General features: G+C 36.1%; 1 protein-coding gene across 1 annotated transcript in view; it reads right to left on the reverse strand.

The window, feature by feature from the left end:
- HMCN1 (hemicentin 1) overlaps positions 1-12,431 on the reverse strand; it is a 474,606-nt gene that overhangs the window by 346,330 nt on the left and 115,845 nt on the right. Inside the window, exons 3-4 of the mRNA XM_047840704.1 lie at positions 8,579-8,737; positions 6,727-6,849 (exon numbers count right to left, since the gene is read on the reverse strand). Of these exons, the coding sequence (XP_047696660.1) occupies positions 6,727-6,849; positions 8,579-8,737 (282 nt within the window). The remainder of the gene's footprint in view (positions 1-6,726; positions 6,850-8,578; positions 8,738-12,431) is intronic.

A 12,431-nucleotide genomic window follows, 5' to 3' on the forward strand; every position in this document is an offset into this window, starting at 1 on the left:
TTCTCTCTCCATTCTGTTTTCTAAATTTCACGAGTTTTGTTTTATAGATATGACTCCACTGCCTTCATAGAATACACTGCCATAGTTTGTACCTAGTGCTTCAACCAGTTCCCAGAGCCAATATATGAAACCATAAAATGGAAGACGGACATTCTCATTTTTTATAGGCTCATCCTTTTAAACAATGCATTCCCCACTTCCCATTCCCCACTGCTCCACATGACAGGAGGGCTCCACTTGACTCTTGGTATTTTCTGCGTAAGTAAGATTCTACTGAGAAAAGTCATCTTTTTCTTTTCTCCACTTGCAAAGAATATTATGTCCTATGCACAATATCAATGTCATTTTAAAATACCGTTCACATGCTCAGAGGTCTGTAATAAATAATTTTTAAATAATACACTAAGTATGTTATGTTTTATTTTTTCTAAGCAAATAGAAACAAAAAGTACACATGCCTTCGTATAGCCATATCAGCAATTTAATTAATTAATGACCCCTAGGTGCCTTGGAGGGATAAGGTAACAATGTGACAGGAGTATGAGAGGTTCCCCACACACATTCATGAGGATAACATGTCAATCTTAGCATAATAGAAAAAGAAAGTATTCTACTGGAACTAGGATAAATATTCCTTTTTGGTGTATTTTTGGATGTAAAGACTTCATATTATTTTAAAGTATGAGCTCTGAGTTCTCCACTTCATTTTCAACATTTAATTAGGTGAAGTCAAAGAATGAATAAGTGGAAACATTTACGCATTGTTTTCTAACATTTCCTGTAGTTTTCTAGAATGTTATAATTATCTCTGATACATTTTCAAGTTTCAGAGGAAACACCCGTTTCTACTTATTTTCAAGGTCAGCAGTAAGGTTATGTTTCTGAAATAACGTGTGGAGTGAAACTTAGAATAAGGGAAAATAAAATGGCAGATACCTCACTCCAGAGTATTAATTGTTCAAAACTCTGGGTTTCAGAGTCTCATCATTAAGCTTTATGCAGAAAGCTCTTGGTCTGAATTGTAGTCACAAGGGATCTTTGGCCAAAGTGGCAGGAAGGGGTTTTGCTGAATTCACACTCCAGCAAAGTTAAGTCTTTCTAATATCAGCATGAACCAATGAAAATAAGTATAAAACTAGCATGAGAAATGTATCCAGTAATCTCTCATCTATGAGGCTTTTTTGTTGCCAGGATGTTAGGATTTTTCACAGATTAGGCGTAAGACTGTCACTTCACATACTATCATCTGATTCAGTCATTCTCCACTTTGGTATTTATACAAAAGAAATGAAAGCATATGTCCATGCAAACACTTGTACATGAACGTTTATACAGCTTCATTTGGAAATTTTTCCAAAGAAGACATATAGATGGCCAACAGGTACATGAAAAAGTCTCAACATCACAAATCATTAGGGAAATGCAAATCAAAACCACAATGAGTTATCACTCCATAGCAGTCAGAATGGCTAGTACCCAAAAGACAAGAAATAACAAGGGTTGGCAAGGAGAAAAAAGAACCATCATGCACTGTTGGTAGGAATGTAAATTGGTGTAGGCACTGTGGAAAACAATATGGGTGTTCCTCAAAAAGTTAAAAATAGAAACACCATATAGTCCAGTAATCCCACTACTGGACCCAAAGAACATGAAAACACTAACTCAAATAAACTCCTATGTTTATTGAAGCATTATTTATAATAGCCAAGATAAGGAAACAACCCAAGTGTCCATCAATAGATGAATAGATAAAGAAGATTTGACACACATATACATACGTTTGCACGCATGTGCCCGCACACACACACTGGAATACTACTGAGCCATAAAAAAAGAATGATGTCTTGTCATTTGCAACAACATAGATGGACCTTGCGGGTATAATGTTAAGTGAAAGAAGGCATTCGCTTATATGTAAAATCTAAAAAGCAAAACCAATGAACAAACAAGCAAAAACAGACTTAAACACAGACAGCAAACTGGTAGTTGCCAAATGGGAGGTGGGTAGGGGAGTAAGTGAAACAGATAAAGGGACTTAAGAAGCAAAAGCTTCCAGTTATAAAATAAATAAGTCACAGAGATTAAAAGTACAACATAGGGAATATAGTCAATAATACTGTAATAATGCTGTATGGTTATAGATGACCACACTTACCGTGGTGAGCAATGAATAATGCATAGAATTTTCCAACCACTATATTATACACCTGAAACTAATATAACATTGTGTGCTAATTTTACTTAAAGAAATGCATCCTCCAATAAAAAAAAAAAGTGGAAATCACAGGCAGGGACTTATGGTGGTCAAGGGTATCATCTGAGGAGAAAGACTAAGTATGTCCCCTAAGTTCAATTTAACCTTGAGCAAGATGCTCTGCTTCCCTATGCTTCAGTTCTCTCATTTATGCATTGAGGTTTAGGATCATGCTGTCTTCCTTATATGGTAAAGATTAAATGAAATAAAATTAAACTCTTATTGAATGGCGATATCAAGCACTCGATCATCTAAATTGATACTATTATTATTTTCTTAGCCTGAGAAAAGGAAAGAATCATGGGAGCCTTTCATGTCTAATAGAGAATGAGGAAAAGAGTCTGCCCGTTCCAAACAGAGCGGCACAGGAGCCTCTCCCAAAGAAAGCACTAAGTGCTGGAAGGACCGCTGGAATTAATACATCTTATACCAAAGACCTGCATGTTACATGATAAGATAGTCGTTAAGATTTACTGAGAGAATTCCAAATATCATCATTTATGTCCTTCAAAAAATATAAATTAGTTGACAATGATTCCTTTATTTAATAAAACTCCCTTCTGATATAATACAGCCAGCATTACTTTCAAGTAGGGAGTTACACCAATCCATAGGGCCAGGATGTCCAGGTGGAAGGTTTTTTTGTAGGAGGATAGGGAGAGACAGGAGGAGAGTGTTTGGAGATGTGAATTGGGAGAGGTAGGGAAAAAGAAGGGGGAAATTCAGAACAAGTAAATCATCTAATTAACAATGGATCTTTCGCATTAGCTTCTTTGACGCAAGCATATAACATCTGTGGGTAACTTTGAGATTTCAAACTTCGACGTTTCTTATACCTAAGGAAGCATTAATTAGATCCATTGATAATAACCCAGTTTACAAAGAAATGGACGAGTAAAACTGTTTAGTTCCTTTTTCAACTTCAAAGGTGAATTAAGTACATCCTTGAGATGTGTCTTAACTTGTGTTTCCAAAATGTAATACCGTACAATGATTTATAGACTGATGCTTGGCAAATAATTTCTTCACTTTGGTTTCTTTTATGTTAAATAAAGATGAAAGATACTCTACTTAATTATTATTTTAAAAAAAGAGGAAGAAAGAGGAAACTTCAAGTTATCTCAAGAGAAAGTTGATACAAAAAATATCCCACTAGGTTAGGAAATTGATGAACTAGAGAGGATAAAGCATAATATTTCACAATTTTCATTAGAAATAAGAGATGAAAAATTGCTTTTGAGTAAAATGTAAGGACCAAGCACACGTGTGGCCCTCCTGCAGTTCTCACGTATGTTAAATGTGCAGCTATCACTATATCATCAATTTTTCCCAGAGTTGTTTATGTTTATACAATAGGAGAATTTGGAGCAATGAGAAAAGAAAAATGGCTAAATTATATGCTAAAAATTCTGCAAATCCAATTTTAACTCTGTCACTCTGCTTTTTGTTAACAAAATCTTCTACCTTGGTGGCTTTCTTTAAGGAAAGCATTGGTGTATACAGTTTCCAGTAACCCCTTCACAGTATCTTTCCTCACACAGGAAATAAAAAAAAAAAAATCTCTCCAGCCTTTTCCCATTTGAGTAAATGTATTTCCTAGCAACAGCTAGCCATCTGGTTTCTAAAAAACATAGGGGCACAATTTCTCCACTTTGAAATCAAAATAACATTGTGAGGATTATAAAAATACTAGTTAACATTTATTGGGCACTTACCCTGTACCAGAACTTGTTTGAAACATTTTACACGCATTATCTTATTTAATCTTATAATAACTTTTGAAAATGGAGAAGTCTATTCTCCCTGTTTTACAAATTACAAATTTACAAATTCTCCCTGTTTAGTGGAGTTTAAAGAGACCATGTCATGAAGGAATATAGAATTCTTTTCATTTGGGATACATTTATCTTTAGGTAACTGAATACTTGCTTCCAATTGGTTTAAGCAAAAGGGTCATTTCCTTAACTCTGGAGGCTTAGCAGTATGATGGGATTGAGTGTTGACTTAACCCACAGGCTTTGGATTTTCTTAGCTTTTTACTCTCCCTTACATTTGTTTAATTCTCAGAATTATATGAAGATGCCTGCATCAGGTCTGGGATTCACATCCATACAGGATAATACCTAGAAGAGAATTTTTTCAAGATGACTCCAGTTAAATTCCTCTTGAGTCTCAAGTGGCCCAAAGTAGATGAGATGATCTTTCTTGAACCAGATGGTGAGGGGGTTGGGATTCCCATGATGGACAGCTAAATTAAGGCTCACCCTGTTTGCTTCAAACCTCAATTTATAAAAATGGACAATTTTAGCAATCCTTCTCTTTAGTCCTATTCTGCCTAAGCTAAATTTCAAGGTCAAAATATCAGCGGGTTAAATTTGTTATATATCTGTATCTATAATTTTCGGCAATTTATATCAAGTTTTTATAAATTGTTATTCTTGTAAATTACTTGGTAATTGTCAGAATTGTTAAAAATTATTAGGACTACAAAAATTATGCATCACACCATTTATTTAATAACTAAAGTGTGTATCTTTGTAGGGCTTAATTTTTCCATTTAAGACAACAATAATATTTTCAATTTTGTGTTAGTCCATTTTCCGTGGGTATGTGGATATAAATGGGAGTTACATTTATGAGAATCACCATGTTATTTTCTAGCTCTGGGACCCAACTCCTAATAAAGTCCTATGGTTCTCCCTAAAAGTTCATCCAATTTGTTTTGGGAAGCTCCAAGTTGTGCCTGACTACTAACAGGTTTGAACAACTGTTCTTTCAAATGCCCGAGGTGCCAGCCATGTCTCTTCTCGCCTATTCTCTTCTCTAGTACTTTCTGCCAGAACCACTATGTCCACTGGGAATGGCATCTTCTGCCCCATTTTTCTGCAGAAGACCACTGTCACTTTTAATCTGGAACTTCACAACACCCAAAGCAGGTGGTGTCCTCACTGATGCAAGAGAAAGCAGTACTCTCCTTACTTATACCCTCTACTTTGTGCTGATGATATTGACTGTACCCCAGAGTGTTATACAATTCCAGATTAAAAACAACTACAAGAGGGCTTTCCTTCATTAAGGTCAAACATAGCCGATGGGATGGGACAAGAAATCCAGGTCCTGGGGGCGCCAGGGTGGCTCAGTTGGTTAAGTGGCCGACTTCGGTTCAGGTCAGGATCTCACAGTTTGTGAGTTGGAGCCCTGGGTCAGGTGGGCTCTGTGCTGACTGCTCTGAGCCTGGAGCCTGCTTCGGATCCTGTGTGTCCCTCTCTCTCTGACCCTTCCCCACTCAAACTCTGTGTGTGTCTCTTTCTCAAAAATAAATAAACATTAAAAATAATTAAAGAAACCCAGGTCCTGTGAAAGACTTGTACTCTTCCCCAATTCTTTTTTTCCTAGGTTCCCAAATTCTCATGCAAATGTTCATACAAATAACTGCTAAAGGATTCCCCTGTAGTTGTCAGACCCTGCCCAGGCATTTCAGAATCTCCATCATGGACACAATATGGACTCAAGCCATAACCTTCTTAAGGCTGTTTCTTCCAACAAAAGACTTTTTATACTAAAATAACCTTCCAAGTTTGTATATCATATGCTGATAAAAATATTTTTGCTAGATATTATTCTAGAAATTTGCAATGTCCTATTATTTCCACCATGATGTAATAAGAATTCTTTAGGTATAGGAAGAATTACTGAACCATTTCATTCAAGACTCAAAGGAATCCGTTATGAAATTAATAGAACTTGTTTGGATAACAGTAACCACATCAATCAGATGTGAATTGTGCCTACATAAAACTTTATCTTAGCACTGGCATGCTCCTAGAAACTTAAATGGAAGATAGATAGATAGATGGATAGATTAATTAATTAATTAATTAATTCTTACCATAGTGAGGCCACAACAAGGTAACAGAAAGGAGAAAGAATTGTGACAGACGTATCTCAAGCGCTTTTTTAGAAAATACCAAGATTTTCTTAGTATGTAAGTTATAGATTTTATTACCATAAAAAATTTTAGTTAACTACATAAGTTACTTATAGTTTTTTTTTACTTTTAATCTTAGAGATTAACATCATTTGAATTTTGCTCAATAACTTTTTCATACTCGACTTCAGTAAACCATCACACCTTATTTTACCAATTATTCAAAAGCTGTGCAGCAGAAATACAAACTGACTTTACTAAACAAGATCTACAAAACTTTTCAATTCCTGTTGAATAAATTTTAAATACATTTATGCTTAAATCTAAATAATACATCAGTATAGAATACAATGTATAAACTAATACTATACAAATCTATGCTTCTCCACATTGGTTTAATACTTTTATTGACCTGTGGACTAGGGCAGGGAACAAAAATCTCTTTGCAAACTGTTTTTGAAATCATATCTGTCACAATTAGGTCAGCCTAACTAATTATGGTAATGTAGTTAATAATAAAGCAGACCCACTTGATTAAACTGACCTCATTAACTTGTTTTTTGTCCAGATGGAACACTTGACCAGAACTTGTAGAGGCAATTTCTTCATAGACTTTATATCCAATATGGCCCCTGTCATCACAGTCTCCAGTGAGCACAAATACAACCTATAATTTTTTTAAAAAAAGAAGACAGTTTAAAGGGTTTTCATAAATCAATATGTATTTATTGACTACCTATTATGTGTTAACATACTACTATTAAACTGGAATACATATATATTATATATACATCTTACATATATAATATACATATACATATACATACATATGTCTATAATACCATACGTGTATAATTAATATATAATATATAATATATATATTCCACTCTATATGCATTTTGAAAAAGTGTTTGAAGTCCCTCTTACTTAAGAGGTGGAGCTTAATTTGTCATCTCCAAATCAAAGCGTGGACATGTGATTTGCTTTGGGCAGCAGCCCAAGGCAAAAGGGACATTCTATCAGTTCTGAGCCTACATGCAAGAGGCCTTGTATATTTCCCCTTGGTCTCTGGTGCTTCTGCCTTGGCCATGAAAAGAACATGCCTAAACAAGCCTACTGGTCTCAAAAAAAAAAAAAAGTGAGAAACCCACGAGACAGAGCCAAGTCACCCCAAAGATCAGCCTAGATAAGTTAAACCCAAACTATCCCCAGACACACAAGTGAGCAAGCCTTGCCTAGACCAACGGAGCCCTGCAAATATGTTTTAAGCCACTGAGAGTAGAACAGTTTGTTACACAGGAATAGCTAACTGATACAATGAGTAAGTCTGACTCAGACAAGATTCCACATAGGAGGTGATATTTGAGACACAGGCCTTCTTTGTAGGTCTATGCTCTTGTCAATTCTAGGGATAAAATAGAAAGAAGAACTTTTGGGATGCCTGGGTGGCTCAATTGGTTGAGTGTCCAACTTCCGCTCAGGTCATGATCTCACAGTCTGTGGGTTCGAGCCCTGCGTCAGGCTCTGTGCTGACGGCTCAGAGCCTGGAGCCTGCTTGGGATTCTGTGTCTCCCTCTCTCTCTGCCCCTCCCCTACTGGCTCTCTCTCTCTCTCTGTCTTTCAAAAGTAAATAAAAACATTAAAAAAAAAAGAAAGACCTTTCATTAATCCCCCATCATTTCCTCTCTATATTAAAAAACAAGGTATTAATAAGCACAAATACTACATATCCACTTATGTTTAAATTAAATGGCACATGTATATTGGAGAACATATATACAGATCAATAGTTGTAATTATTGATTTTTGCCACACAAAGTATAGACAAAGAGGAGAGGCAACCTCTCACGTGCCATACAGGTATATACCTTGTTTTATTGTGCTTTGCTTTATTGTGCTTCACAGATACTGTGGGTTTTTTTGTTTGTTTATTTGTTTTTTACAAATTGGAGGTTTGTGGCAACCCCGCATTGAGCAAATCTATCAGCACAACTTTTCCAATGGCATTTGCTCGCTTCATGTCTCTGTGTCACATTCTGGTAATTCTCACAGTATTTCAAACTTTTTCATTATTAGTATGTTTGCTATGGTGATTTGTGATCAGTGAGTATGATTTGCTCAGATGATGGTTAGCACTGTCTGGTAATGAAGCATTTTTTAAATTAAAGTATATATACTGTTTTTCTAGACATGATAATATTTCACACTTAAGAGAGTAGACTACAATGTAAACAAAACTTTTATGTACACTGGGAAGCTAAAAAATTCATTTGACTTTATTGTGATATCTGCTTTATTGTGGTAGTCAGAACTGAACCCAAAATATCTCCAAGGTATGCCTGAATTCCTTCCAGCTGTATTCAGATTGAAAATTTGGGGGGCTGATTCCTACTCACTTGTGACTGTTTCTGTTGGATAAGCTGTAGCACCTCATGAGTGAGCCGATAATCCTTGGACCGTGCATCAGTGAAAACATAGATGAAAGACCCCGGAAGAGAAATTTCCAAGGCAATTTTTATAGCTCCAATACTCATTTCTGGACAATCACCACCACCCTGTTGAGGAGCAGAGAAAAAAAGTGCAATTATTTAACAACAAAAAAGAAAATATTCTAGTTATGATAAGTTGCTCTAGAAGCTCCAGAACTGAACAAGTTCTCTTCACACTTATTTTCTATCAGTTTGCCACTGTATTAATTACTTTAGTTGCCAGGAGATGGAAAAGATACAGAGTTATGTAGAGATAGAAAAAAAAAAACCTGTATTTATGGATAAATTAAAAACTCACCCAAAATACACAAAATAATAGAAATTGTCATATACTTTTTATCTAATTAAATGTTGACTCACTTTCTCATTCCCTTACATGACTATTTCACGACATGCCTCTTTTCTTATCCCTCATTTGATGACCTTGTTTCTACTGTACTGGGAAAAGATTAGCAATCAGAAGAGAACTTTCATGAACTCCCACCGTGGTGTCTATGAACCTACCTGTAATAGCAGCCACCCGCCTTGCCTTCACGGTGAAGGAATCATCTAGACATAGCTAAGGCTAACTACTCACGTGTGCCTAATCAAAGACATAGCTCCTGTGTGCCCCCTCTCTGGCGGTCCCTTCTCTCTACTCCACTGCCAAAAATTCCTCCTTTACTGGATCATTCCCACCAGCAAACAAACATACTGGTATATCTCCCATATACCATATATATATAACCATATATACCATATATATATACAGCATATATAGAACTCCCATTTGAGTTTTTGCTCAAATGTTACCTTTCAGAGTAACCATCCATGTCCACCTTATATAAAATACACCCTTTGTCACCCTTTTCACTCTGCTTCATTTTTCCTACGAACACATGATCTCTGTTTTATTTTCTACTTGCATAGGCTCCACATATTTTCCTAAACAAAAATAGTCCTCATCCTAAGAAGAATTCTTGTCACATTTATTTCATTCAAAATTATAGGGGTTTATAGATAAAACTAAGTATGCTGTATTTACAGTTTCATATATTTTACATTTATGATTATTATCCTTATGTTCCATGTTATCAATGTTCTTCAAAATCACAGGTTTTGGGGGCACCTGGGTGGCTCAGTTGGTTAAGCATCTAACTTTGGCTCAGCTCATGATCTCGCAGTTTATGAGATCGAGCCCTGCATCAGGCTCTGTGCTGAGAGCTCGGAGCCTGGAGTTTGCTTCAGATTCTGTGTCTCCCGCTCGTTCTGTCCCTCACCCGCCCACGATCTGTCTCTCTCTCTCCCAAAATAAACATTAAAAAAAGTTTAAAAAATATCACAGGCTTAAATGATTGCATAATATTCCATTATGTCTACATCCCATAATTTCTCTACTGTTGAAAATTAATGCTCTTCCAAATTTTCCTATAGTATAAATTTGGAAATACAAATCTATTTTATTTTATGTATATATATAAAATGTCTGATTACTTCCTTAGCGTAGATGTCAATAACTACAGGGCCAAGGGAATGGACTTTCAACCGATATGTTTTGAGCAACCAATAAACTGCTTAACACCCCACTAGGATTTAAACATAGAAAGATGAATAATGAGGTAAAGTATCTTGTCCTTAAGGAACTTGTAGTCTAGAAAGGATAAATAAAAAACAAGACAATTTAGGGTTATAGGGGGGTGCCTTATGGTTCTACAGTCCACCAGAATACAGTAAGTAAGAGTTCTTTCTTAAAAAGAAATTAATTACTTGATGAAAGTGATATGGTTTTTTCTTTAAACTCTGGAGATTCTACTTGATTCTCTTATTGGGGCTCCAAACAGTCTTAGACTGTGATACAATATCCTGAGAACCATAGTTCTAATCAGGGTCAAAAGAGCCAGGCTTCGAACTATTTACACTGCAGCTTGGACAAACCAGAGAATCTTTTCTTGCTTAGAATCCCACTCAAAACTTACAGACTGTGAGTACCATTATATTAAATGAGTTGGAACAGAGCCCCAACTATTATAAAATGATTCTAAAATTAAAACACTCATCAAATATGTCATAATGGTACGGGGTTGAAAGCTGTGATAACCTGATCTTAACTTCTGAGAAGAAGTCGGCTATAGACTCCCAGAAATTTTACTCAGTTAATAGTCCTTTCTATTTTTGTAGGACTTATCAGCTGTGCATTATTACTTATGTGCATTTTCATGGCATTTAGTTTAGCAGATAATACTGTTCTTAAAAACTTGTACACTTGTATCTTCAGACTGTACTTATCTCCCAGATTCCAACTTTACATCTTCAACCACTTATTAAACATCTACTCCTAGATGTTCTATGGGTCTTCACATTTCCGTGTGTCTAAAGTAGAACTCATTGTATTTTCCCTAATTATGTCTTCCCTATTTTTGTTAATCAAACCACCTGCCTCCATATTCAGGTTCAAACCTGAGTCATCTGGACTCCTCCCTCTTCCTTCACCTAATCAGTAGTCAAACCATTTTCCTTCTACTTCCATCATGAATTCGTCCCCTCCCTTCCTCTTTACTTCCTACAATTCACTCTTCTTATCATTGATTTTGTTACTCGTATAGCCTCCAATCTAATCTTCTGCTCTGCCTGCCACCAAACTTTATTTTGCCTGCAGTAAAGAGCTATCTTTATCATGTTCCAACTTAGAATCCTTCACTACTTGGGGCGCCTGGATGGCTCACTTGGTTGAGTGACTTCAGCTCAGGTCATGATCTCACAGTTCATGGGTTGCAGCTCCATGTCAGGCTCTGTGCTGACAACTCAGAGCCTAGAGCCTGCTTCGGATTCTATGTCTCCCTCGCTCTCTGCTCCCCGCCACTAGTGCTCTCTCTCTCTGTCTCTCAAAAATAAATGAACGTTAAAAAAAAAAATCCTTCACTACTTGTGTTGGATCAAATTCTCTTTCTGGTTTCCTATCTCTCCTCCTGCCCCTCTTCATAAATCGCTTCCTTTAAGCTAGGACTACTTCCTGTTCTTTAAATATGCCTCTCGCTTCACACTGTAATGCCGTCAGTGCTTTCATTCATCTTTCTGTTGTTCCATCTCCACTATTAACACTCCTCAAATACACTTCTTCACTTTCCAGGTGTACTTTGATATGCTTTACATTTCAATGATATAGCATATTTTCCTCTGCATAAGAGGCGGGAGGATTATCATCTGCAATAAATGTCCTTAAATGAGCATTTTTTGCTAGGAAAGTGTGGAATAGCTTCTGGGGACATTAATAACTTTAATATATTGCATAGGAATAATTTTTACTCGAAGCCAACTTTGCAAATCCATAACTGCTGGATGGACTGCTCAAAAAAACTAGATTCATATTGAATTTTCAAAACTTAAACAAAAACATTCCTCAACTGTGCTTGACATCATGCACCTGAGCGTGAATCACAATATAAAAATTACCCATTCCACAAGCATTTGTTGAATGGCCAAGTATGCAATACACTAGCTCCGTGGTAGTATAATTCTAAGGAAAGATTATCTCTTGCTAATTAATATCACCTAATATCAAGGGATTAGAAGAAATCTTCTATGAACCAAAAGTCAGAACAGCTAAGAAATCTCCAGGGATGCATACTAGGAATGACAGAAATGATAAATCTTGTCCAGTCAGTAAAGGACAATCTTTGAGCCACTTGACTTGTATTCAAATTTACTCTAAGAGGACCCAGGGATGCCTTACTTCATCCTACAACATTACCCAGGAGTAGACTCTAGAGATCATTAGAATCCT

Source organism: Prionailurus viverrinus, chromosome F1, assembly GCF_022837055.1.
Source record: "Prionailurus viverrinus isolate Anna chromosome F1, UM_Priviv_1.0, whole genome shotgun sequence".
In the NCBI taxonomy this organism is placed as follows: Eukaryota; Metazoa; Chordata; class Mammalia; order Carnivora; family Felidae; genus Prionailurus; species Prionailurus viverrinus.